This window comes from Naegleria lovaniensis (genome assembly GCF_003324165.1).
Source record: "Naegleria lovaniensis strain ATCC 30569 chromosome Unknown tig002, whole genome shotgun sequence".
Lineage (NCBI taxonomy): Eukaryota > Heterolobosea > Eutetramitea > Acrasida > Naegleriidae > Naegleria > Naegleria lovaniensis.
Window position 1 is genome coordinate 79319 of NW_025407824.1, and position 27648 is coordinate 106966.

The following is a 27648-nucleotide window of genomic DNA, read 5'->3' on the forward strand; positions in this document are numbered from 1 at the left end:
CGAACACTAATGGTCTACTCAACAACAGAGAATCGTAACAGTTCCAACACATGAACTAGACCAATCTAGTTCCATTCATGGCAACAGAGCTCGCTCACTCGCTCACTTATTCGCACCCTTCTCCAATTTGTCACATGTTCTTAATGGATTCACTCTGTAGAATCACCATATCGAGTCTTGAAATATTGTGCGTAGGCCACTAATTGAATCAAATTATCGACAAGTACCTGATCGGATTCTTCTTCATGGATGACAGACGAATGAGCATCTTCACTCTCGCCAGATCTTAAATGTGAAGAAGAATATCGACACACATGTTCACACGTCTCTCGTGCCAAACGAATACTCTTTTCGTATTTCATGATAGAACGATGGAGTGAAAGTAATTGCTTATTCTTTTCAATGGTTTCTGGATTTGGTGTCGTCTGCATGGAAGAGGATGAAGGTGTCTCTGCACTACTACTATTCGTACTTGAAATGTCAGAAATAGAATCCATATCACTGGCAATACTTTGATGGTCCAATGTAAGGCCATTATTATTACTAGTGGTAGTGGTAGTAGTAGACTCATGAATAGAAGGATGGGGATTACTTTGTTCTATCAAGGAAATGGGTGCACTTCCCAGAATGAGTTCAATTAATATGGAAATGACAATATTAGCAATTTGTCTGAATGTATGACCCATCTTTACCATGGTATCATCATGGTTTTGCGATGAATGAAGAATAGCATCCTCTACTCTGGCAGAATGTTGTTCATCTCTCCTCGCCATTGTTTCGCTTGTTTGTTTTCCACACAACGGTGTCATCCATGTCACCATATCTGAAACAGTTCTCAAATTCACAATAAGAGCAGTCATTAAAAATTCAGAAAAATCCTTAATAGTGATCAATTCGTTCAGTAATACCTCTCGATTTTTCTTGGCAATAATGAGAAGCATTCGCAGTGTGAGGCATGCAAGATCCGAGTCGACAAAGACCATAATTTCTTTTCTCAAAGAGTGTGCTTCTGAATTGGATGTATTCGAGTCGTTCGTGTGTTTGTTCTCGTCGATATCTTCAAATATTTCAATTTGTTTTTTCGTGACATTATTGGTAGAAATGACAGCAATCCACTTGATAAAAGAGAATAATCTTCCGGAAATAATGGCCTCTTTCTTGTCACTGTTCGAATAGAACAAAGATTCCAGTAAATCCTTTTCTTGCTTTTCGGAAGCAAATTCCGAGAGTAATCTCTCTCGCATCAAATCACTCTGAACAGCACATACAATAATCTCATGATGAGTATGCTTTGTTTTAACCACTGCTGATCTTCCGTGGTTTTGAAAAAGGCATTCTTATTTAAATTTTGTGAAACTCTCGAAAGAAGCATGTCCCAAAAGAGTGGCACAGATTTTGCATGATCGAAAAATAAACATCTAAATTCAGGATTGTTCAATGTGAAAATGAGTAACATTTGTAAGGCATAATTACATATAGAGTACTCGTGGCGAGTTAACATTTCTGTGTCAGTGTTTGGAATAAACACTCCAAAATATGAGGAATTTCGCGTTTGTTTCGGATTGGAACCCGTATGCACGGAATAGTTTTTCACATGCAATAAAAATAAGCTCAATAAACTACTGAGATTCTTGTTTTCATTTCTTCGTTGTGGAATCATTTCAAGAAAAATTCGATTATTGAAATTGGAGTAACTGAAGAGACTCCACAAAATGCTGTACACGTATGGCAAACAAATATGTAATTCTGGTCGTTTTTGATAGCACAACAATCGATCCAGTGAATTGAAAAAGAGTGCTTCGAGTGTTGAATTTTGAACTATTCATATTCACACACAGTAATATTGAACAGTAATTCATTGTGTGCATGAGTATCGTGCACAATCACATATTATCAAGTAAAAAAATATTGAATATTAAAATTACAAAAACAACAATTGAATGGTTCAAGAATATAACACTATCACAAAATACACACTCCAAGTACCTACATCTCAACTCATTGACATACATCAAAAATAAAGGTCCATAAATTCGATCACTCAACAAGAAGGCTAACATGAAATTCGAACACTCAATAACATCCTCTCTAAACACTCTCTCATCTCCAGACATGAGCAAAAGTCGTAGCATGTTTTTGTAAAAATCATTTTGAAAATGTGGAGGGTCGATATGAATGCTGGCTGTTGCTGTTGTTGATAATCCTCCTGAAGCAGTGAATAGAGCACCATTTTCTTTCGTATGATCTTTACGTGTGTCATCCTTGTCAATATCCACAACATGACTGCCATTGTTCCTCTCTGCATGATGTTGCTCCCAGAAAATATCCACATAATTCTTCATCATTTGATAGATCAATACAAGTCCGTTACGAAGTGTTAATTGTGCTTTGGGTGAGACAGATTCTTTACATCGGTCAGCTGCCACATAGAGTAATGAAAAAATTTGTCCAATTAACATTTCCATGTCGTTGAATTGAAGAATTTCTCGGAAGGTTTCTTTGGGAAGACATTTGGTGGAGTGAAAAGGCCCTGAAATGTCTAACAAGATGTGACTCCAGTTGAAATGAGCCCATTTCCGAGAACGGAGTGGTTGGATGCCAAGATCGAATTCTTGTTGAATTTGTTCTTCTGTGCTCGTGAATAAAGAGGAAAGAAAGGACATTTTTTTGTAATTGATTTTGTTGGCACGCCACCATGATTGTAATGGTGACAGTTATCGAATCGTAATTAAGAACATTACTTAGAAATGATGATTGAAACATGTTTTTAATATTATTATTGATCCATAGACACGTGGTTCAAAAAGTGTTTGAGTTCATGTAAAGAATTTTTCCTGAATTATTAGTAACAATTGTCTCTTGATGGTTCACTGATTGGCATGGCACGATGTGTCCTGAGGCTGCTCTTACATTTAAAGTTTGCTGTATCCTCAACATATTTGACTTGATAATTGATAATCTTTGGAATTTTGTGAACCTGAGTATTTGGAATACGCTTGGTAGGTAAAATATCCTTATTGATGGCTTGCAATTCTCTCCTCCTTTCTCTCTCCTCTCTAGTCATTTCAACATTGGCAATATTTCTTCCGAATTTACGACGAACAATTGGATCCTTTACAAATGGTGCCTCTCCTTCAAAATGGAATTGGAGTTGGGATTGTTTTTCAATATCAGCCAAACGAGGAGCAACAACAATGTATTTTCTATCATAAACTTCGTCGTACGCAAAATGTACCCATCCATCACGAAGAGCATGGAGTGTATAGTCCTTGCCTTGTGCAACATTATATCCAGGCCAATATCTATTACCTAGTTGTCTGACGAGAACTTCTCCGGCTTTCACTCGTTGTCCTTGCACTCTTTTGAGTCCCAATCTCTTTGAATGAGAGTCCTTGGTCTTTTGTGTAGAACCACCGCTCTTCTTTGAAGCAAAACGGACTTGATGTTGAGAAGCCTCACAAATCGAATTAATTAAAAACGATGATGATGAATTTGTTGCAGTGCCCGAAGTTGTTGTTTGTCCCAAGACTAATGATGATGGATGAGAGAAGAGAAATGATGTAGCAGCAGATGTAGCCATACGATGAGAAGAAGCTTTGCAGGCATTCATCGCCAAAGACGATGAAAACAGGGAATTGCTGATGAATTTCTTCATTTTTTACAAATTAAAGTTTGAATTTAATTTACTGACTGAATACTCAGTCGGATGTAAACTTTCCTTTCTTTTAACTCAGAGGGTGTAGTTGTAATTTCATGAACGTGTTTCAATTTCCAAGATCAAAAGCGCCACTGGTTCAGAATACTTTTCCAGAGTCTTATAATTTGAAGTCAGTAAATTCCTGATGAAATTATTAATGATAAAACAGCTATTGTATTATCATCACCATACAATGACATAGATGCCATGACTGCCATCACTATTAATTCCATTTCAAAACATATCCCGAATGATAAATATTATATTCTTTCAAAGTCTTTTCATAATCCACTTCTTTTCCACAATAATACAATGCAGATCCTGGAGCACTTGATAACATGATTACTCTCTCTTTAATGTCTTGCATGCTATCTTCTATCGGATCACAAGGAATGAATAGGATCTTTGTTTGGGTCTTGACAAATATTTTCATTTTTCTTATTGTCCTGATACAAACAACTCCGTTAAAAAATGTCTGAAATTGATGAAGAGGAAGATTTTGATCTGGAAGAAATTGAAGAAGAGGAAACCGATGAAGAGGAAAATGATGAGGAATTTATTGAAACTGATTCTGAAGAGGAAGAAGGAAAAGTTACTGATCATCATGAATTGTCGGAACAAGAGGAGGATGAACGAGATTTTCCAAACTTTTTCGATGGCCTCACTCCACAAGGAAGACTTCAGGTGAAACATGCTCGGAAATTATATTTTGATGAAAAACAAAGAGAGTATAATGCAATGGTTGCAAAAGAAGTGTCATCTAAAGTGAAACAAAGGTGGAACGATATTGCTTCTAATGAGCAATTGGCATCTACTGGATTTGATTTTCAAGTATTGAAAAATATTTTGGATTCACAACTGAGTACGACAGGCGAAACATCTACTACTGCTACTTCACGTCAAACACAACAATCCCTCGAAGAACAATTAGATATTAAACAGAGAGGAGATCATTGGGATTATACGATTGGTCTGAATGAGGTCAATCACAACAACACTGAAGAAAATACACAAGACAATGAGACCAATGATGAAGAGGAAGAAGACAATGAGGAAGATGAAGAAATTACTGACGACGATGACGAAGATTAATGTTGACCCTATACTTGTGCTTGGGAGACGTTCTAATCAATATCCAAACTGGGTCTGATCAAGAAAAGACGTAATTATTGAAGCATTGCATGATTGGTGAAGAGACTTGGAGAATTTAGAAATTTCCAAGCTTGATGCAGTCCAAATTACACGCCAAACTTTGCGAGTTTCGTGTTAAATTGTTCACATTGAAGCATTGCATGATTGCATTATTTGAACAGTCTTCATCTCTCTAGTAAGCAAGTGACATAGGTCTTGGCTCTGTGTGACATGAATATCATAACATGAATTATAACAACATTTAATGAATTTATTGAAGATCAAGGTTACTTCTTTTGACCTCTCTTTTGATATCCCTTATTTCCACCACCTCTTGATTGTGTATTGGATGGTGCAGGGAACATGCAAGCAAATATTCTGCATGGAGCTCCATGAACATCAGCTCCATTGTATAAAAGGCATTCACGAACACTTTCCCAATCCTTGAAATGAATCAAGAATTGATTCTTATTACTCTTTGAACTTTCTATCGAAACAAGACTTCCACATTCCTCCACATAGGACCACAACTCTTCCTCAGTGATTGGAGAACCTTTCACAACCATTAAACAAGCCTTGTCATTCTCACACGCATAACGAATATTAATGGGAAGACCTTCAATTATAGCTCCTTTATAATCCTCAAAGACATGAGGATTCTCAATGTCCTTTTCAAAAACAACAATGGCAGATTTTGGGCCTGACAAGGTAGTACTCACAGATGGTTGTTGATGTTGTTGTTGCTTGTTATTTCTCTGAGCATTCCTCAACGCATGATTGGCTAACATTTCAGAATCTTTGCCAGAAATATTCTTTTGGAAAATTAGAATTCGTTTCACTTTTTGTCCAGGGGTTCCAGTGTCATCGGCAATTTCATTCATGCATCCATTGAGAATAATTTCATCAACAGAAAGTGCCAAATTGGATACCAACAGTGTATTCTTGAAGACTTTGGAAGAATTGGAAGAGATTTTGGTGAGGAAGGATGGGTCTTGAGTGGCATTGATATATTCTTCGGTATCATTAATTTCCTTCTTTGGTTTTTTAGAGAGGGATTCCAGAGAAGCTTCATCGGTAGTGGTTGAATCAGTCGTGGTAGCAGTGGTCGTGTCATCCTCTGTTTGTTGTTTACGTTTACTTCCCTTCTTGTTATTATTATTGGCTGTTGTTTTAGTGGTTGCAGTAGTAGTGGTAGTCGTAGTGGTATTTTCATCATCATCAACCATTTTATCCTTGTTGTTGGTTTCTTCTTCGGATGATGATGTTTGCAACTTGTTTGGTTGTTGTTGCTGCTTGTTGGTGGCCTTGTTCTTGTTTTTGCCCATTTTTTTTTGAATCAAATTTTTTATGGAACCTCAAAACAGCACCTTTGATTTTGAATTTCACTTTGTATCAAATAGGGACTGTCTTTTATTCTAAAGGCATCACTCTTTATGATTTGCATTGTTTGCATTAGACTATTTCGATGAAAGCATTGGAACAGATTCGAACCTCATTCATGAAATCAACAAGATCGGTTTATTGAGGTCATTTCATCGTTCGTTCCTTCGATCGCGCTCAGTGACCTTCGTCACTCGCCTTAGCAGAATTCTTTCAATACGATAATTCTTGCGTGGAATAGAATTGTTTGTACCATCTTCGTAACTTCATCACAGGTCCATCGTTCTATAGTTGTGTGAAAAAAAATATTCACAAATGATGATTCCATAATGTAAAATAAATATTTTCACAAACAACTCCACAAATCACACAAAACCTACCTTCACTAAGAGTGGCTTTTTCATGTACATCTTATTTTCCCATACTAAAATATCATTTTGCCACTGAGCAATCCAATTTCCTACAATGTACCAAACCAGCATACGAGGAATCTTATTTTCTGCAAAGCACACAAATCCAACATCTAAACTTGTGATTGAGGTTGGAGTGTGAGTGTGAAATAAATAAATTCGTCCAAAACTTCCATCGAATTGGAACAGTGTAATTCCACCAGGTCCAAAAAATGTAATTTGAGCATCCACTGTGGTGGAGGGTAGCTTTTTTCCAAACACTTCGAGACATGCTTGATTTTTGAAGTAGGCCACATGCTTTTCTGTTTGAGAGAGTTCAAAACTTGCCTTGTGAATAATTTTGACAAATGGCACTGGAATGGTTCGTCCAATACAAGAACGAGGACCCGTCCAAGGTAAAGCCATCTCTCCATGCAGTGGTTGAAAATGTTGAACATCGGCAGAATTCTCTGCAAAATCTTGAATATTCATTCGAATGTCAGCATATTCAAAATTTCCATAATGGTAATATTTGGAATTCGATTTGTTGTCAAGTTCTGGAATAGAAATGGGTTCATACGAAGGAGGTTCCTTCTCCGAATGATACCATACCAAGATCATTCCATACTTCTCCACACAAATCCATGGAGTATTAGAATAAGTTTTTGCACACGAAGGAATGGAATTGCACGAATCGACATAGGGAATATTCACACACTGACCATCCTTATCAAATTCCCAATGATGAAATGCACATTGCAAATGATTTCCAACGACTTTACCTTGTATCCCTAGATTGGCTCCTAAATGTGGACAGTAGGCGTCCAAGACTCCAACCACTGGCAATGTATCAACACTGAGTTGCTGACCTCTGAAAATCACCAATTCCTTACCAAAATAATTGACTAATTTGGATTGACCTGGAGAGAGGTCACTCGAATTGCAGAGTCGATACCATCCATTGGGATATTGTTGAATGAATGTGTCGGAACGTTCTTTTTCGACTTGTTGTTTTGAAGGTTGAATTCGGCTAGATTGAGTATTTCTTGAAAAGCAACAAAACCAACGAGAGAGGAAAGCAATGAGAAGGACAATATTAACGGAAAGACTGAGAAGGAAGAGTAAGGAGTGGTCATTGGTATTGGATGAGAACAAGAATGATTCTTGTGTTGTAACTGTCGTATCAGCATGGCTCGATAGAGAGTTCAGAAAGAACATGGTTGTCGTTATGGGAATGTCTTTGGTTGAATCGTGTCGGAAAATGAACAAGGTATGATCGACGAGAACTGTGGTTAACGACAGAGTGAATTCAAAGAGAGAATCGATTTGTTTTTTTAAGCTTATGGAGATGGTTGTGACAGACTTAAAAAGTTGTTTGTGCTTGCGTTTGCGGAAGTCCTCTCAATAACTTGGTCTGAAAAGAAGAATACAACAACGTTGGCTAACAAACTATTAGTGGCATGACAATCAGTGGAGGAGCTCCTTCGTCTCATTTTGTAGAGTACTCAATTTAAATACAATTAAACGCATGCATTCAATACTGGTCGTACGTTTACTGAAACAAATTCCACGCGTCTGTATACAGGTTGTTGATTGAAAAACTGCGCTCCTATTTTTTGATCGTCAATGCCTTGGCTGTTGAGGGTTTGGTAGTTGGTGAAGTTGTCGTCTTTGTTGCTATTGTCGTCGTTGTTTTCGTTTGAGATGACACAACAGTACTGGTCTTTGTTTGCTGCTCAGTTGGTGGCGGTTTCGATTTGGGAGCATTGGCAGAGGAAGTAACGTCCTTTCCTGAGCTCGTTTTCTCTTTGGTTGTTGACGGCTTTGAGGAAGAACCAGAGTAAGGTGTTGTTTTTGTTACATTGGAGGTTGTCGATACTGCGGTCACAGTTGAGTGTGATGCTTTGGCAGACGAAGTGGTGCTGTTAGTATTAGTGGCTTTTTTGCCAGCAGTCGATGAAGAAGGAGTCACAGTTGGTTCCTGCTTATTGGCTGTTGGTCGAGTGGGAATGGGAGACTTGGCTGTCTGTACTCGCTTTGCAATTTTTGTGTCCAATGCTGTTTCCGTAGCAATCTTTGGTTTGGTTTCTGAACCCTCAGTATTCTTTTTTTTGTCAACTTCCTTGATGTTTTTGACATGTTCAGTAGTGTGCTTGTTTCGAATCATGTTTTCAATGATTTTCTGTTTGGTGAGTCCTGACGTTGGATAGAGCCAATTCAAATCAAACTCACTCCAAGAATTAACAAATCCAAAGTGCTTGTTCAGACTTTCCTTGAAAATAGAGAGCAGAGCAATTTCATAAGGTGTCATTCCGCATGCATTCACAACATTGACACTTGCTCCATACTCTTTCACTAATTGTTTACCAATCAACAGTAGTCTGTCAATATTGTTGAAGCATGCCAAATGTAGTGGAGTATTGAGATCTCCATTCATCATGGTAACCAGTTTGGGTTGTTTTTCAATTATTTTGGAAATGACCCTTAAATCTGAATTCATACATATAATTGCCACGTGTAGACAAGTGTTTTTAAATGTGTCAACAAATAGCAACTGTTCAGCGGTCATTTTCTCTACTACCGCTAGTACTATTGATGTTGGAATTGAGGGACATGCGAGCATGAAATGCAATAGATTCATCTCAATGGAATCGACACACTCCTCTTGATAAAATTTTAAATCTAATTCCTCTTTTGAAAATTTGGTGTCTAGTTTCAGTTCCTTTTCATACATTAACTTGAGTGCTTGTTTCTTTCTATAATGTTTCAAAAAGTTCTCATTCGACATTAAACAGTCTTTTCGAAGGTTGGCAGTGAATCGAGGCAAGTTATACTGCTCAAGAGTGTTGGGACCAGGTGTTTGAAAGAACATGGTCTTTTCAAAGACTTGAGAGAAGGTCGTTAAGGTACTTCCAAGAGTCATGACATCATTGAAATATTTCATGCTCTTGGATTCTAATGCAATAATGGCCATGATGAATATCTTCTCTGGAGTCAATTTCACGTGTTGTTTCTCATAGAGGACTCCATCTTGTTTGGGTCGAGTAACATAGGTGAAAAATATGTTCATCAGGCGCTTTGTCTTGTCATGATTTTTCAAATCAGTGTCCTCTTGCAAGTATAGACGGTTGCAACAGTCATTCTCAATTTGTGTGATCATCTTGTCAACATCTCCACTTGCAATGTCAAAGTTCGATTTCAAATATTCCAAAAAAAGTTGTCTGCTAGCATTTTCATAAAATAGTTTTGCCATGTAAAGTGAAAAGAAACAAGAGAATGCCATATTCTCAGTGCCATAAAAAGCAGAAGCGTTCGCACAATGCAAAGACATGAATACTTCTTCCAATATTTGAGGATTTTTGAACACATCCCAGCCATAGTAAAGTAACGATATGATCCATGAGATGGTGCCGTCGAAATCGAATGCTAAATTTTCCAAGCCGATCAACCGTCCGTCTCGAGAATTGGCATGGAAAACAAGATATTCTTCCAAAATTCGCTTCTCTTCAGTGTAATCAAATGCAAAAGTATCTACCACACTCACTGGCAGCTTGAGGTTATTCAATAAATAATCCATAAACTCTTTCTTCTGCTCGATGGGATATCCAGGTGATTGACGTAAAATTTGATTTGCTAAAGGAAGTTTCTCAATGGATAACCCAGAGATGTCTAAAAATGTTTCCAAATTGTTTGTAGAGACCTGGCAAACGAGTAAAATTTTCACAGCAAGACTTGGTTTTTCAGAATTCGAAGTTCCCAATTGAGATTGGACATCAAAAGTCAGAACATCATTCACAACCGTTTCATCGTTGGCTTGTTCTTCTTCAGTGTTTGCTTCATACTCCACATTTGTGGATTCTTCTCCATCCTTCCAATTAATTACTTTTACAGGTTTTTCTTCCATAAACATGGTAATATTTTTGAAATATTTTGAAAAATAAGCTGATTCCTCAAAATCATTGTCAAAAGAGGTATAAAAGTTATCGATCTGAGAAATCAACAATCCTGATTCTCTTGTTTTAGGCATGACTAAAATTTCTCTAACATTTGGCAAAAAGTTAGTGAGAATAAATAACTCGCTACGAATTGAAGAAACATAGTCGCCATACAAGTAACAATTCACTTGATTAACATTATTTCCTAAAATTTGAAATACTCGTTTCTTGTCAACAGCCTCCAATGGCCGTATCTTCTCTGACATTCTATTTTTGATTCCATTTGGATCCTTGGTAGCATCCATCATACTAATAGCAATTAGGTTATGTTGAATTTGTAAGAGGTGCTGGCTATACTTACGAATACGAGTCATAGGATCTATCGTTGGAAAACATTGCCAAAAGATGGTCATTTGTAAAGCCTACTAAAGACAGCTCTTGTAGTCCATCAGAGTTGGAACTTTCTTTGCATTCTTCCAATGTTGAATAATCAATAGTGGAGGGAAGAGTTTTTCCATTTTCCAAGAGTATGTGTAAAATCAAATTATTAAATACATTCCATCCTCCTAAATTGAGTAAGGTAACTTTCTTGAAAATGGTACAATTCTCGTCATGAAAATCGCTGAACAATTGAGGTAATACCGACCGAACAGTCTCTCTTATTAAATAGCACATGTACGAGTCATAATTATAGATTGGAGATTTAACACAATGATGAGCCTTCAGCCCTGAATACATGTTGGAATCATAGCTGAAGACTAAAGGGTTTTCCTCGGTGGACTTGCATTTGATATTGTCAGTTGTGAGCTCGTTATTTTCCAGTTCCACCACAAATTCTACCAAGTTACGTCAAATTGTCAACAATATCTCTAACATACATTAACACCTACCTGATAAAGATTCACTGGCTGTCTCTTTTTTATGCATTTTGACCTGTTCTTTTGCTCTTTCTAATGGCGTGTTCACGAATAATTCGTTATAGCCAACCATAACTTGATTTGAGATGGTTCTCGTGTCAATCTCTAAGGGCAATGATTCTGCGTCGACTTTGAGTACGTCTTTATCCTCCTCTGCCTGTTGGTCAAGCCCTATTGTTTCATCATTCTGTGTTAGTGTGTCACCAGTCATAGGTTCTTCTACAACATCTCCTGAAATGTCGGTAACCTTCTTGGCCTGTTGTTGAGTATCTCCAGCGTCCTCATCATCAGTCTTTAAATTTGAACCTCCTTTCACATATGGAAAAGTTCCATTGACAATGATGTTCTCTTCATTTTTCGAATAATATGACTCTAATCGAAATGCCTCTGCCCAACATGCCTTCAAGCGCAAGAATACCTTATTGGCGTCTTTGTAAATGCTATCGGCTTCAAAAGAAGCCGTAGAATTGGCTAGATATTTTTTCTTAGTAGCCATAAAGCACAGCAGATGAGCCATACGAGAGAAGAAACCATCTACATCTGTCTCAACTTCAAATTGATAAGTGTTCGGATTTGAAAAATGAAGGAAAATATTGGCCAAATTCAATGAATCACATTTGCTTTGAGGTGACATTAATAAATGTTGCATTCTGATATTAAAAGTCTTGGATATAATTCGATACTTGTGGTAAGTGACAAATAAAGAGTCAAGCTTGGTAGTGAATGACTCGTATTGAGATTTGTTGAAATAGACATCCATGCATTTCTTTCTGGCATAATTAAATCTTGTTCTGCCAGTAGTGAAAGTAGGTATCATGCAAATAATGTGGTATTTCGAATCAAAATCAAGCTTTTCTCTGATGAGGGAGCCTAGTTCTTTCAACACGAGAGAATCCTCTTGCATATCGTTGAGGGAATGGGACTTGGCATTGTTACTCGCCGCTTCATCCGTAATTGTTGAGGTATGGTTGTCCAACTTATTGTTCAATTCTTGATTGATCCAAATTCTGGTGAGCGGTGTCAAATGATCATTTTGAGCTGCTTCATAGTCGTAACCAGGTCCAAAACTCTCTCTTTGATTTGATGAGGAGGTAGCAGAAGCTTTTGGTTTTGGTAACCCTCCGTAACCATTGGCTGCCACATAATTGTCGTAGGTTGATTTTTCTGGTCTTTGCTTGATGTGGTTGTTCTCTAACGAATTGAGGAAAAGTCATGACCATGTTCTCGATTATTCGTGCTCATTCAAAAACTCAAAAGACATACCTTGATCCCATTGTTCCAAATTATTGGGATTTCTCATGTATCCGATTCGATCATGGATAAATTCGAGCCAAGCACCTGTCGTTGATAGATTAACTTTGAATGGACCTTCCATGGTGATAGTTGTTGATGAGAGCGAATACAATCACTGTAATTTTTCGAGTGGTTGGGAGAGAGCTCCAAATCACAGTAATTCTCATCATCAGGATAACATTCCAATGAACTCTACATGGACAAAGAGATTTGAAACAGAGATGCTCATTCATTAACAAATTTACGGATGATGGAAGTGTACGGATGAGAGATGGCTCATTTCATTTATTATTTCTCTCTTTCTATAATAATAATTATTATTCAATACATATGATACATTTTGGGTAATACATTATATGATACAAAGAGTGTAATAGTTTAGGTAACAACAGTGTTGTTGGTGATGATGACATTTCTTTCATCATTGAGATTAGAGAAGTAATACCGGGTAATTTCAACGAGACTCTCGGTGTTTTACATTATTTAGTGCACTGGAACATGCCTAGTTTTGAATCTTCTCAAATTGAGTGGACCAATACTCGGTACATTTGCTTCTTTCATTTCTTGAAGGGAGGTTCATACAGGCATACATTTGCTCAAGAATACGTTCTTGAGGAGATTGGGAAATTGGTTGATTTGAGTTCTTCATTCTTCTGGTGATGGAGGTTTTGAATACCGATAGAATCGATAGGATTTTTTGTTTGTGTTGATGAATGTCATCTAAACTCATCAAGTCATGGATGACGAGGGCAATGAAAATTTTCCTTTCGTCCTTGTTCGCAAACAAGGGAACAAAGTCCTGCCTTACTTTCAGCAGTGAAAAAAGTACTTGAAAAGTGTTCGTTGGTCTTATTTTTAGGTCATGCCACCTCACCCGAGTTGACCGTTTCAACTGAATCTTCGGAAAGGCCTTTGAATATCTCTTTAGCAAACATCTCAAAAGAAAATATCCCTTCCGAGTACTCGATCCTTGTTGAAATTTATAAAGGAATGCAAATGATTGAAAAAGAGTACGATTATTTATATAAAAGTATGTGGAGAGTTTGTTGTGTGGGAATTTGTTTCTTGAATTTAATACTTTCGGAAATTTCTTGATTTTCAACAAATCCTTTGGTTGTTTTGAATTCATCATCATGAAAATACATTTTTAATTGCAGTTGTTGTGATTGGAGACTCAGCAGTTGGAAAGAGCTCACTCATTGTTCGTTTTGCAAGAAATGAATTTAAATTCAATACCAAACCGACAATCGGAGTGGACTTTGCCTCAAAAGATATAACCTACGATTCAAAAAATATCATTGGTCACATTTGGGACACGTAAGTTGGATCCACAGTGGTACTGATCTCATGTGACCATTTGGTGCCTTTTAATGTGATTTGTTGCAAATGATATTTTGTTATATCTGTACTTGTGTCGAATTTGTCACAATCATCACTACAACTAATAATTGTCATTACAATTCCATTTTTATACAAAAGAGCTGGACAAGAGAAGTATCAAGCAACAGCTCCTGCACTCTATCGAGGAGCACTAGGAGCCATGATTGTTTTCGACATTTCCAATCGACAAAGCTTTGAAAATTTGGAACGATGGCTCACTCAATTAAAGAAATATGGAGAACCAGATTGTGTAAATATTATTGTTGGAAATAAGAGTGATTTACATCATTTGAGACAAGTTTCCTTAGAGGAAGCTTCACAATTTGCTCAAAAACATGGAGCTTACTATATGGAAACATCTGCATTGAACGCATCCAATGTGGAGAAGGCCTTTTCGACCTTACTACAAAATATTTACTTGAAAAAACCAAATCCAACCGATGTTTATAGACCACCAACGACGGAAACTCTGAATTTACCAGTGGTTCCAAGTCCTGGAAGTGGTCTACAGGATCCAAATTTGCCAGATCCAAGACCTACTCACTCTTCGTTCCCTTGTCAATGTTGACAGTTTGTAAGGGATTGTGTATTTTCAAATAAATTTATTGTGAAATGCACTTCGAGTTGGAACAAAACGCATTTTCTTTAATAGTTGTTTTTTTTGACAAGGTGTCTTGTTAATTATGATATGGTAAAATGTACCTTTGTTATTTCCACAACATGCGATTTTGTGACGACAAAACTGGTTGTTGGTACAAATTTAGAGATAGTTTTCAAAAAGTATCCCAGTCCAATACTAGTACGGAACAACGAAATGTTTCCGTTGAAGATAATTTTAACTTGCGCCACCTCATCTCAAGCTCAATTATTTGAACAAAATTGAGAACACCTCCAACAATCACATTAAAAAATTAAAAACATCATCCACAATAACATTCAATCATCAAACATACGAATCATTCCCAAAGATCAAGATGCAATATTCAGATGACAATATCGATTTTTTGTACAACAGTAGGTTTCTTGTTGGGTGGCTCTTGATGATATCATCAAAATCCGGAATTTGAATGTTCACGATAGTTATTGTTGCAGGTGATTCGGGAGTGGGAAAGAGCTCACTCATCAATCGTTTCGTAAGAAATGATTTCCGTTTGCATACAAAACCAACCATAGGAGTTGATTTTTCATCCAAAGATATTTCCTATGATGGAAAGCGAATTTTAGGAAAAATTTGGGATACGTAAGTGTGGAGTTGTCGTCGACATTATAGATTCATAGGCTTATATTTTCTCATACCATTTAACTTGAAATTTTCAAATCTCAATATTATTATTATTTCATGACACGATGTTATTTCTCGTGAAAAACTAAATATATGCTTTGCACAATTTTGATAGAGCTGGACAAGAACGATTTCAAGCCATTACTCCATCCTTCTACAGAGGTGCTCATGGTGCAATGATCGTATTTGATTTATCCAATAGAAACACATTCGAAAAAGTGGAAGATAAATGGATTTCTCAATTAAGGAAATATGGTGAACCTAATTGTATCATTATTTTGGTTGGAAATAAGAGTGATTTGGTGGATCAGCGACAAATCTCTGTGGAGGAAGCTTCACAATTTGCTCAAAAACATGGTGCTTACTATATGGAGACATCAGCATTGAATGCATCCAATGTCGAATTAGCTTTTAGCACCTTAATGCAAAATATTTATAATAACAAGCCATTGCATCCAGTCGTGGTCGATCCAGTGAATCCTCCTCTAACAGTCGTGCCACCTCCAGTGACGTTTGATCCAACCAAGCCTCCTGCTACTCCTGCCACTAATCAACCAAATAAATGTCAATGCTGACAATGGTTTGAAATATGGAACAACTGCTTTCTGTGCATGTATTTCTCGAAGATAGAAAAACGATAACATGCCAATTGTTCATTCGGTTTTTCTGCTCAGGTTTTCGGTACGGGTGTTTTGGATGACCATAATCAATTATCATTGAAGACAAACAATTTAACAAACGACAGTCTTTGGTCTGTAAATACTTCTTGAAACGTGTCGCGAGTTAGACCGATTCTATAAAACACCATCTTATCAGGTCGTTGCTCTTTACTTGAAATCGACGAACAACCACACTACATGGTGGAGGAAGATCATTTACGTGATGGAGAGTTGTGGATGTAACAGCAGTTGTCGAATAATGAATTAAAGTTTTTATTGCAAAATCCTGGTTTTTGGATTGAATCGGATCCACCAACCCTGCAGCCCTTTGAACAATACGAGCCGCTGGATCCGGTGCCACTGCGTGGGCTCTGGCTGCGGATTTGTCAGGGCCCTCATCCTTCTATTGGATTTAAACCCAATCACAACGCAAAGTTCTGTTTATTACAATCCTTAATTAACGTTTGGCTAACCTGAATGGCGTTGATATATCTAAAAAAACGTACACTTTGAGTTGAAACATTAGAAGAATAGATCTACTTTTGTTGCCGGCAACTAATCCTTGAAATGAAATATTCGGCTTGTTCTTTGTCTTCAGCGGTCAAGGAATCGTCTTCTATTATTTCTTGATACATGTTCAATAAAATCTCTGATAAACTCTGGTTTTTCACGAAGTCTGATAGTTTTGTTGCTTCTGTATTAGTTTCCATTTGCGTTGGATTTACGTTTTTGCACTGATCGAATCTTGTATGAGAGTGGATGAAGGCAGTGCAGGTGGTGATGATTTTTAGTTATGATGAAGATATTGAGCGCGTTGAAGTCAGCATTTCCAAACTCTTGAAAATCTGAAGTTTGCATTATCAATTCGAACGATCAAAATTGTTAAAGGTCTTAATAATATCGTCATCAGACTTTGATTTCTCTTAACAATTATAAGTGCAGAATGCAAATTTTCCACCTTACTTTTCAATACTCAAACATAACCTATTGCGTTCCTGTAATTGGTGACGAGAAGATGAGTAAATATCAAGTTGTACCCATGATTTTAATAATTTCACAAATTGCTTTTTGAAAAGATTAAGAGTGTCTGCACTGTAATGTTCCTCTTCCTTACTGACAACTTTCATTCTCTTTATATAATTTTGGACGGGATGCCTGTCAGGAATATGACGACTCTCCCGCTACAACCTTTGGTTGTATGAACAGTGAGGTACAAGAAATCAGGACGATTCTTGAAGTTCTGGTTGGTGAGACAAAAAGAAAACACCACAAGCTGTTAAATTGCTTTCAAATTACCGTTCATAAGCCATTAGTTTTGTGGTTAGTGATTATTTGTCATCATTTTTCTGTGTGCTCTGAATTTGAAGGTTCACACAAAACCTACTAGTAGAGCATGAACTTGGATAATCGTTTAATATGAATTAATATTCTTGAGGCAAGTTGTGTAATTCCAACACCGCGATCTGCTCATCTTTCAGAAGTGAATGGTGGCGTAAATCCACCCTTGCCTTTTTGTTTTTTCACAGAGATTCCACTGAAGAGTTTTTGAGGTACTGTGGAAGAAAAAAAAGGCTACAGCACTGCAGGTTCCCAAGCTGTCTCCAACCTCAGTACTGATGCAGCTCGACGATGCTTAACTTCTCAAATCGGACGGGATGAGGTGCATTCATCGTGATATGGCCGTAGCCATTCCTTACCTCCATTTCATTCTCTTGATCAGTAATCAAAAGGAGCACACAAAAATGTCATCACAACAGCACACAGGACAAATTTACACCATTTGCCAATCAAGATCCATTTCTCGCAACAAGAAGAAGGCACTCATTATACACGGTGCTGAACCCGATCATTTCTTTCAATGTGCTTGCGAGAAATTTGCTGGATTTGTTCGAGATCCACAAGTATTCGTGTGGCCTCCAAAGAATTTAACGTTTCAGCCACACCGACCCGATGATGATTTTGCTTTTTTGAGTGGTGTCGATTTGGTGTATCATTTGGATCTCCATCCGCAAGTGCATGCCGAATGTTTGAGGACACAATATTCATTGATTGTTTTCCCACTCTATGCTGGCTGTTCCATTCCATTGACTCAACAGCAAACTTTTTCAAAAGTAATGGATCTGATCCGAGATTTGATTGTGCAAAAACATGTTGCAGTATTGTTTTTGAGAGGAAGTGCAAATAGTGTACCGCATCGTCTTGGTTACATTTGTAATGGAGGAGAAGATGGCTTTGTTGGATACACCACACAAAAAGAACTTGAATTGGATATGAATGAATTGAGTGAGTTGGCAATGAGGAGTCGAGTATTGAGCGAGTTTCAAAATTCAAAATTGTTTTTGGATAGTATTAAGCAAATGCATCAAATTAACAACATTGGTACAATTCCAAACACATCGTTCATTTGTGGAATACCGAGGGCGCATTTGAAGAATAGCTCGGAATGGCATTTGGTTATTGGTACAGCTCTAATGCATCCAAATGAGGCGAGAGAGTGTCTACTCATTCACAGGGAGTATCGATGCTTTTTCACTCCATGGTATGGTATGCCAACGCCTGACGAGCTATCTCACCACATTGTTAAATATTTTTGTAAGTTCATGGTCGAGGAATATTTTGTGAAAACTGGTGACGGTTTTCAAGCCAAGCTTAAAAGCACATATCAAAATCAGCAAGTAACAGACTTGATCATTATTTGTTAGAATACGTGAAACTTCATAGGAAAGATACGTCTAAAAGATTACTGATCCTCACAACATGAATTTCTCAAATGTGAATAATATTCAGAACTCTTCACTACAATAAGAGATGGCTTTAAACTAGTCTTCACAAATTCTACAACATTACGAACAGCCTCTAACATTCGATTTCCATTAATGTCAATGAATACTTTGAGCTCTGAAGAAGGATGTTCATACATAAATTTTCTCCAGGTTCTAATGACACGTTTTTGATCATCTGGACTCATGATGTCAGCACACCAAAATTCGATATGTGGAAATTTCTTCTTGGTTTCCTCTACGTATGCTTTTGAAATATCCAAACACAACAGCTTGGCACATTTTTCATGGAGAAGCTTGGATGTTTCACCAAGTGCGCTTCCAATCTCTAAAACAAAATCACCCATTTGTGATGGTTGTGATTCTCCTCCCACATTGTGAGAATTATTGTTCAAGGTAGTGCTGGAAGAGTTTCCTGTTGTTGCTAACACATCTCGTTGAATAAAATCATAATTATTAAATACTTGAGTTTTTGCTAAAAGCCTAAAATCACTCGTCTCATTGCAAACAATTATATCTACATTGTTATCATCATGTGAAGAAATTGAATGAATTTTTCCAAATTTTCTTGTTGCAGCTCTAAATATCGGAACCATCCTTTCACCTTTGCAGTGATACCGAGATTGATCCTTACAATATTCAATTTTATATCTTCCAACAAATGGGCTAGAAATGTCGGTTACAAGTTCTAATACTCTTCCGATGGCATAGAGTTTTTTACTTTGCAATGTCCATACATAACCTCCTTGGCAAAACACACCATCATGAGGTTGGAAAATTTGATTCTGTTTGGAGTCATGGTGAGGAGGAGCGGAGGAAGAGGAGGATGATGGCAACGAGGTCTCATCACTCAGTGATGCATTCAGAGCTTGTTCGGATGAACTCAATGAGAGAATCGTTCCTTTCAATTTACCTCCATCAAATAAAAACACAGAGGTGTTTTCTGTTGGTTGTTGTGTCATCATTTTTTAAGATATCACACACAAACACACATTTGGAACGAGACACAACCCATGTGCAATCACATTTAATTTCTTAAAGAATTTGATTTACACAACATGAAGAAATTAATTCGAACAGTCAGTTGATCATTCTTTATTGACCTACTTGCACATTGTTTTGGTTACAACTTTGATCCACAATTTCTGACATGGTCGATTGCAAATCACTCCATGAAACAGTAATAGCTCGAGAAGGATCATAGTTCATACCTTGAATCTGTCTTGCTCCAATGGACGAAGACATGGCATCTCCTACAGCCATCGAAACAATCTTCCATTGAACTTTGTTATTACCGTTGAATGGATTGTCTGGATCATTGGGTACGACACCTGAAGAATTTCTCTTCCATGAATTCACCTTTTGAGCAATAGGAACAGCGTCACTACATGGCAAACAGTAGGAATCCCAACTGTCACGACCACAGTAATCACATGATTTTCCACTAAAGCTCCAATCGTCATCTGAGAATTGATACTTGCATTGGTCTTGGAGGAGTAAATTTCGTTCTTGTGCAGTTAAAGTTCGATTGTTCACAATTCTTTCTCCAACACTGTATGGATAGACACTTGGAAGAGTTTCCCATTCTCTTCGGCACTGACCGCAACTACAAGGTACGTTCGAAATGCCATCTGTCAACACATAAATGACTTTGGCAGCATCTGGTCTTCCATAAGACAATACATTCACAGCTGCTCGAAGACCAGCAATTTGAGCAGTGGCTCCACTATCATAATCCATTTGATCCAGAGTTCGATTGATAAGAGCTCCATCTGCAGTCAATTCGAGCTCGATCGTCTCCCAATCGTGGAATTTCACAATACCGACTTGTACGGCATCAGCACCAAGTTTGAATCGACCCGTGATACGTTTAGCAAATCTTCGCATGGAATTAAAGTTCTCACCTCCAATGGAACCAGAAGAGTCCAATAAGAATCTATTAAAATTCGTTGCATTTTGGAGTTCACAATAGGTTAATAATGGAATCGTTCAAAACAATTATAACTTACACAAAGTCTATCTTGGCAGTACAATAGCAATTCTTAAATTCTATAAAAACATCGGCAGATCTTTGAGCTCCCAAAGTCGTTTGCATGGTATATCTAAACTTATCGGCTTGGCATGTCTGTTGATCACTATCTACTTCAATAGCTTGTTGTCCGTTCACATTGATGAGACGAGGAGTTTTGTGACAATAGGTAGAATCTGGACAACTGAATGAAACAAAGGAACAGCCGCTGCTAGTACCAAATTCATCGGTATCGTTGGCCAACAGTTGACTCACATAAATTCTAATGGTTTGACCTTGATTAATTTGGAATCGATCATTTCTGGCAATGGGAGACATGGAAGTCATGACAATGGTAATGAAAGCATTGGAAGAGAGGGGATTCACTGGATCACTATCGGTAACTTTGACGTTCAATGTGCAAGATCCAGTAATGATATTACTCTTTCTTGTGAAAGTGACCACACCACTCGATGAAACTGTGACAGAAGTTGCAATGCCACTACACGTGTCAGAAATCTTTGAAACAGTCACTGTGTCGGCAACATCTGGATCCGAGAATTTGGAATAGGTGTGAGTAGAAACAAGATTCGAAGAGGCAGTAATTGGGAAGGTATCATTCAAAGCAACAGGAGGTCTATTCAACACAGTAATGGTAATTGGACATGGTGTGCTGAGCTGAGAATCTGAAGCTACAAAACTCAAAGCACTCGAAGAGCCACTTCTCGTGGAGGAAGCAGTGAAACTAGTTCCACTCAAAGTACCCAACGTTGAAGGTAAAGTTCCAGACAAGGTAATTGAAATAGTGTCCTTGTTAATGTCGGATGCGAGTGGATTCAAGGTTGGTAACATGTTCACTGATTCTCCCTTGAATAATGTGAAAGATGCACCTGAACAAGTTGGAGCAGTGTTGGTGAAGGTGACATTGAATATTAAGGCAGAGACACTTTCATGAAGTCCATCAAATAATTTGAAGGAAATTAATTTCGTTCCAGAGACAGTCTTTGGAGATGGTGTAATTCTAATACCTGAGGAGGTAGTTGTCACAGTAATTCCACTTGATAATGATTTCACAGTAGATGCCTTAATAGAGACACTGTCTCCATCTATATCTGAGAATGAAGAACCCATTTGACTCCATGTAAAGTCATAGGCAGTCTTGGTGTAATCTCTGGGAATGACCACAGAGTTCCCAGTACCTGTTGGCGCATTGTTCATGACAGTAACCACTACGGTTCCAGTTCCAGTTTGTAATCCATCATAACATGTGTATTTGTAATTACCAGTTGCAGTATACAAGTTACCAGAGAGAACATACGAAGAAGCAGGAATATTGGGTGTGAAGGACACGGTACTTCCACTCACTACAGTTGTTCCTCCTACTACTGAAGCAATGCCTCCATTGAAGACAACGTGAGGAGCATCTAATGGATCGAGATCCTTACAGGCAGTGGCCAATCGAGTGGAAATGACCGAAGTCCATTTTCCAGAATCATTGAGAGTGTCACCATTTGGAAGAGTGTTGTAAATATTCACATTGACCACTGTATTGGCATTGGACAAGTATTGTGCTCCATCAAAAACAGTGTACTGAACCACATCAAGTCCCAATGAGGAAGTGGCATTGTAAGAAATGGTATTCACGAGGGCACGAGCTGATCCTTTTTGAGCACTGGCACTAGTAATTGTCAAATTGTCTCCATCGCCATCCTTATAGTTCGAGGCATAGCTAGGAATTGGATCAAGAATGACATTGGTTGCTCTCCAGTGTACGTTTTGAGAAGTTCCAGTTGCGGATGGCAAATTGTTGGTCACAGTCACACGAACCGTACCAATGCTTGAGGCAACACCATCAAAGGCAGAATATGTGAACGTGAAAGTTCCAATGAAAACATTACTTCCAGCTCTCACGACAACATTAGGTGAAGTGGTCATGCTCACGGTACCAGCATTAGAAGGAGAAACTCCACTGGTTAAGGAGGCTGTCAATGGATTGTTTTCAGCATCTGTATCGACTTGTCCATTTGTATTCAACACATTGATGGTATAGCCAGCTTTGTGTTGTGTCCAAGAAATGACCACATTTTTGGTTTTAGTGGATGGAGGAGTATTGGTGACAAGAACAGAGACTGTAAAGACCGTTGTGGCCAGTCCATCGGTCGCTGTTGCTTTAAACTGTTCATCAAAAAGGTCCATCATGAAAAATTTGTAAAGTCACGTTCATAATTATTAAACTTAATCAAGAATCTTACCTGTGTCAATCCTGTAAAAGTTCCTTGTGGAACATATCTCACATTTCTCTGATCTGCTTTGAGTGAGACTAATCCTTGAGTTCCAGTAGTATCTACGGATGTAATAGTTCCAAGAGTTTCATATCCATCCGTTCTATCCTTATCGACATAATTGACTAGTAAATCAATATCAATTCCAGACGAACTCCAAGTGGTAGTTGCTTGAGGTACAGTTACTGTTGGAACTGTGTTATAAATGGTAACTTGAACAGTCACGTTATTTGATTCGAAACCATCCGTGACCTCAACATCGAATTTATCAAAGCCAACTGCTCTCTTTGGTGTGTAAAGTATCTTCTTTGAACCAGAGTTATAGGTTACAGTTCCAGTGGATCCTGGATAAATCTTGGAGAAGGTCGATGTTGGAATTCCTGTAAAGATGTCAATCATGTTGTTGGTCGAATTCCAATGAACAGTGACAGATTTTCCATAAGCGGATGGAGAAGTGGAAGAAACATAAACTGTAAATAAGCAAGCATTAGAAGTTGCCACTCCATCAGTCACCTTGTAGGACATGACACGAGTTCCAACAGTCTTGGTTGGTTTAAAAACAAGAGTCTTATCAACGGTGTCAACTGTCAAACTATCGCCACCAGTAGCTCCAGCTGGACTGGTTGGAGTGAGATATGGAACATCATTTCCATCGTCATCCTTGACAAAGCTGGCAATGGCAAACTCTTGTCCTGATGAGAACTTACTTGGATCGAAAGAAACTGTAATATCGGAACAAGTTGGAGCTGTGTTAAAGGTAATAACGCTTGCTTGTTTGGTGACACTGTCCAATCCGTCACTCAACGTGAAAGAGCATGAAGTCTTACCAATGAATCCACTAGGGACAGTTACACGAACCTTATTGGAGCCAATCTTTGAGCACGTGCTTGATGAGACAACTGACAAGGTAATAGTATCACCGTCACTATCGGTTGGGTTGGTCAATACCTCGAATTCCTGATAACCTCCAGCAGTTTGCAAAGCTCTCCAATGGATTGACATGGAAACATCTGAGGCAACAGGTTTATCTTGATTCGTAAATGAAATGGTCACAGTGGCTTGAACGTCAGAATTTTGAGCTCCATCATTGACACTATATCTGAATTTATCTTGTTGTCCATTCTTATTTGGAGTATACGTAATTGAAGCACCTCCAGAGGTAACCACGGCAGAACCCTTTGTGGACAATGAAGTTACATCAACACTGGCCACTGAAAGAGAATCTTCATTCGCATCATTATCATTCTTCAAAACATCCAAAACAGTTGCAGGAGCACTCCAGTGCAGGGTAAATGTATCATCTGTAGGTATAGGTTTCGTATTCGTGACAATAACATTTACAGTTCCAGTAGTTTGTTTGTTATAATCGAAAGCAGTGTAATAAAATTGTTTGGTACCAATAGAGATGGGTTTCACACTGCTTGGAATAAATTTCACAGTTTGTGAATCTACAAGTGAAACAGTTCCAACAGTGGCTGCATCGGCACTTGCTCCAGAAACTACTAAGGCATCTCCTTCAGGATCATTATCATTCTTGAGAGGAGTTACTAAAATTCCAATGGGGTTTCTCCAATGGGTGGTGGCAGTGTCAGAAACAGTCACTGGTGCTTGATTGGTGACACTAATGGAGACTCTGGCAATGTTAGAAAGTGCATTAGCAGAGCTACCATCATTGAGTCTGTATTGGAATTGATCATTTCCAACATAGCCTGGGTTAGGAGTATATCTCACCAAGTTACCAATCATGACCACAGATCCATAGGTAGGGTTGGTTGTAATCTCAATCGTAGAAACTCCCAAATCACCATTTTCATCCTGGTCATTGGATTTAACGTTGCAGTCGACTGAAGTATTCCATTTGGTTGTGTAGGAATCATCGGCAGCCACAGCAGCAGTATTCACAACATTTAAATTCACAACTCCCTTAATCACGGACTGGAGTCCATCTTGGTCGACAATAGAATATGTGAAAGAATCCACATATTCCTCGTTCACGGCATCATATGAAACAGCATCTGTGTTTCCATTCATTTGATTCTTCAAAATGGATGGTAGAATATTCTTTTTGGAAGAGGCATCAACGTTTTGAATGACTCGGATAGAACCCAATCCATCGTTTGGATCCAAATCATTGGACAATATATTCAATACAGATGTTTTACCCTTTGGAATGGTGAGGGTATCATCCATTGGGATGGGTGGATCATTGACTATGGTAATGACAATCTTACCAGTGGCAAAACTGGATGGATCTGGAGAACCATCACTGGCCTTACTCTGATCAGTAATTCTGTAAAATGCCACATCAGAAACATTAAAGAGTCCGTTTGGAGCAGTGTATAATACATGAGTATCGTTGAACTTGGTAATACTTCCGCCGAGTTGTGTGCTAGAATTCCACTTGTCAGTTGTCAATACCAATACATCACCAGAATCTGGATCGTGGTCATTTTCCACAACATTGATATAGATATTCAAATTCTTTCCACAAACTGCCGTGTCTTCGACAGCCACTGGTGGAGTATTTACGACATTGACAACAATCTGACCAACACCATCTGCCTCTCCATCATTCATTGTAATTTCAAACGTGGTGCTATAGACTGTATTTGGAGCTGGAGTGAAAATCAATGTATAATTATTAACTTCAACATTGACATAATCACAACATGCCAAGTAACGCATATCAAAAGTTTTGATCAATTTGATAGCTCCTTGAGGTAACGTTGGAAAAACTTTTTTCAAAGTTACCAAATCTTTTCCGTCTGGATCCGAGTATAATACTGGAATGGTATTGTTGGCAGTGGACTTGGCGATATTAATCGTTTGTGAAATAACTTGAGGTGGGCTGTTGTACACTTGAACGAAAACAACTGCAGAACTTTCTTCAGCATTTCCATCTGAAATACTGTATTCAAAACTGTCACCATATCTGGTAGTCATGACACTTGAAGTGTAATACACAACGCTCTTCTTATCACTTTGAAGATTGACACCACCATATCCAACGCCATAGGTTTTCGTAATGGTAATGTTATCAAAATTGACATCGTAATCGTTGTTCAAGAGATCTAATGTTTGAGCACTGTATTTGGGTACCATGAAAATGTCATCCATAGCCACTGGACGATTATTAGCAATGGAAAGAGTAATTGTGGAAGATGAAGTATCATTACCATCACTGATGGTGTATGTGAACTTTTCAACTCCATTGAAATCCTTGGTTGGAGTATAATAAAAACCTGAAAAGGTATCCACTTGAACAACACCTAATTTTGAATTGTCACCTCCAGACAGAATTTGATTGTCACTGTAACCAACAACATGGAGCATGTCATTGTCAATATCTGAAATACGTTCTCCATTATCTCCAATATATGAGAAAATATCAATCAAGTTCTTTTGAGAATTCTTTGGAATATCCTTTTGAATTGGAACTGCTTGAGGAGGACGATTCAACACTTGAATAGTGACAGTGGCATTGGTAGTAAGGTATTGATTCGAAACGACATATGAAAAGGTGTCATTTCCACTGAACGAGCCCAACGATTGGTAAACGATACTGTTCTTTGAAATGATCTTGGCAGTACCAAATTGTGGTTGAATAGCAATGTCTACAAGTGTCAAGTTTCCTCCACGAGGATCCACATCGTTTAACAAGACATCCACTGTTGATTCATGTACATATCCATGGATGACAAGGTGATTCATCATTAGCAAATGTTGGACGTTCACATTGGAAAGTGATCAAAATTGTTCAAGCAAGAATTTAAATTGTCATTGAAGATTGAATCCACACCATGATAGAAACGTTCAATTTCAACTCCATTCGATCCCTCGAATGTAACTTACCAATTATTGGCACACGCTTGTAAGTGGTTGCAATATCATCTTTTGGCTGAGGAGCTGAATAACCAACTCCAACACTCACGAGAATAATAGTGGCAACTGTTGAGGCAAGAACAAGTGCAGTAATAATACCTCCCACTAAGAAATGAATCCATAAATTCAACATTCAATTTTTGAAAATACACACATGTTGAAATCCACCACAAGAACTGTTTCTTTAACTACCTACCAATGGTTTGACTAATGGTGCCTCCCTTTAAAAGGGAAAGATTGAAACCAACACTGTCAGTTTTGGCTATTGTGGAACGAGTTCACACACAAAAAACACTATTGATAACAAAAACCTACTTGTTGTACTACCAATAGTAATCTGTTCAGGCATACTCTGGGTCTACTATTGGCTTACGAGTTTGAACTGTTTTTTTGTGATGATGATTCGTGTATAGAGCAAAATGTAAAATGTAAAATGTAAAATTCTTCAATTATCACTTTTCATTACATCTCTTCCATGGATTTGTTGCCTCAATCCAAAGTGAACATGCAAGATGTTGACCAAAATATCAAGAGCGAAAGAGATCGATTTCTCCCATCAACAATTTCATGGTTCACTCAACTTGACCATTCCATACACCGAAGGTTCGAAAGGCTCTTGGTAATCCTCATTTG

At 38.0% G+C, this 27648-nt stretch overlaps 11 protein-coding genes across 11 annotated transcripts; 4 read left to right on the forward strand and 7 right to left on the reverse strand.

Annotated features, from left to right (window-relative positions):
- Window positions 1-149: 149 nt before the first annotated feature.
- On the reverse strand, window positions 150-2663 carry C9374_006814 (uncharacterized protein; the record flags this gene model as incomplete). The annotated part of the gene is made up of 3 exons (XM_044696716.1): window positions 150-1164; window positions 1269-1818; window positions 1991-2663. 3 exons carry the CDS (start codon window positions 2661-2663, stop codon window positions 150-152), a joined length of 2238 nt encoding a protein of 745 aa, XP_044555177.1.
- Window positions 2664-2842: 179 nt separating this feature from the next.
- C9374_006815 (uncharacterized protein) lies at window positions 2843-3655 on the reverse strand (the record flags this gene model as incomplete). Its single annotated transcript, XM_044696717.1, has 1 exon — window positions 2843-3655. The coding sequence occupies one exon, from the start codon at window positions 3653-3655 to the stop codon at window positions 2843-2845; it is 813 nt and encodes a 270-aa protein (XP_044555178.1).
- Window positions 3656-4168: 513 nt separating this feature from the next.
- On the forward strand, window positions 4169-4789 carry C9374_006816 (uncharacterized protein; the record flags this gene model as incomplete). Its single annotated transcript, XM_044696718.1, has 1 exon — window positions 4169-4789. One exon carries the CDS (start codon window positions 4169-4171, stop codon window positions 4787-4789), a length of 621 nt encoding a protein of 206 aa, XP_044555179.1.
- Window positions 4790-5115: 326 nt separating this feature from the next.
- Window positions 5116-6153, reverse strand: C9374_006817 (uncharacterized protein; the record flags this gene model as incomplete). The annotated part of the gene is made up of 1 exon (XM_044696719.1): window positions 5116-6153. The coding sequence occupies one exon, from the start codon at window positions 6151-6153 to the stop codon at window positions 5116-5118; it is 1038 nt and encodes a 345-aa protein (XP_044555180.1).
- A 268-nt stretch (window positions 6154-6421) lies between these two features.
- C9374_006818 (uncharacterized protein) lies at window positions 6422-7815 on the reverse strand (the record flags this gene model as incomplete). Its single annotated transcript, XM_044696720.1, has 2 exons — window positions 6422-6493; window positions 6589-7815. 2 exons carry the CDS (start codon window positions 7813-7815, stop codon window positions 6422-6424), a joined length of 1299 nt encoding a protein of 432 aa, XP_044555181.1.
- Window positions 7816-8206: 391 nt separating this feature from the next.
- C9374_006819 (uncharacterized protein) lies at window positions 8207-12824 on the reverse strand (the record flags this gene model as incomplete). Its single annotated transcript, XM_044696721.1, has 4 exons — window positions 8207-10841; window positions 10894-11368; window positions 11423-12640; window positions 12713-12824. 4 exons carry the CDS (start codon window positions 12822-12824, stop codon window positions 8207-8209), a joined length of 4440 nt encoding a protein of 1479 aa, XP_044555182.1.
- Window positions 12825-13732: 908 nt separating this feature from the next.
- On the forward strand, window positions 13733-14690 carry C9374_006820 (uncharacterized protein; the record flags this gene model as incomplete). Its single annotated transcript, XM_044696723.1, has 3 exons — window positions 13733-13772; window positions 13900-14059; window positions 14222-14690. The coding sequence occupies 3 exons, from the start codon at window positions 13733-13735 to the stop codon at window positions 14688-14690; spliced, it is 669 nt and encodes a 222-aa protein (XP_044555183.1).
- Window positions 14691-15096: 406 nt separating this feature from the next.
- Window positions 15097-15979, forward strand: C9374_006821 (uncharacterized protein; the record flags this gene model as incomplete). Its single annotated transcript, XM_044696724.1, has 3 exons — window positions 15097-15136; window positions 15203-15362; window positions 15520-15979. The coding sequence occupies 3 exons, from the start codon at window positions 15097-15099 to the stop codon at window positions 15977-15979; spliced, it is 660 nt and encodes a 219-aa protein (XP_044555184.1).
- Window positions 15980-17805: 1826 nt separating this feature from the next.
- Window positions 17806-18765, forward strand: C9374_006822 (uncharacterized protein; the record flags this gene model as incomplete). The annotated part of the gene is made up of 1 exon (XM_044696725.1): window positions 17806-18765. The coding sequence occupies one exon, from the start codon at window positions 17806-17808 to the stop codon at window positions 18763-18765; it is 960 nt and encodes a 319-aa protein (XP_044555185.1).
- A 38-nt stretch (window positions 18766-18803) lies between these two features.
- On the reverse strand, window positions 18804-19808 carry C9374_006823 (uncharacterized protein; the record flags this gene model as incomplete). Its single annotated transcript, XM_044696726.1, has 1 exon — window positions 18804-19808. One exon carries the CDS (start codon window positions 19806-19808, stop codon window positions 18804-18806), a length of 1005 nt encoding a protein of 334 aa, XP_044555186.1.
- A 130-nt stretch (window positions 19809-19938) lies between these two features.
- On the reverse strand, window positions 19939-27364 carry C9374_006824 (uncharacterized protein; the record flags this gene model as incomplete). Its single annotated transcript, XM_044696727.1, has 6 exons — window positions 19939-20779; window positions 20853-23026; window positions 23104-26801; window positions 26986-27120; window positions 27212-27277; window positions 27331-27364. 6 exons carry the CDS (start codon window positions 27362-27364, stop codon window positions 19939-19941), a joined length of 6948 nt encoding a protein of 2315 aa, XP_044555187.1.
- Window positions 27365-27648: the final 284 nt, after the last annotated feature.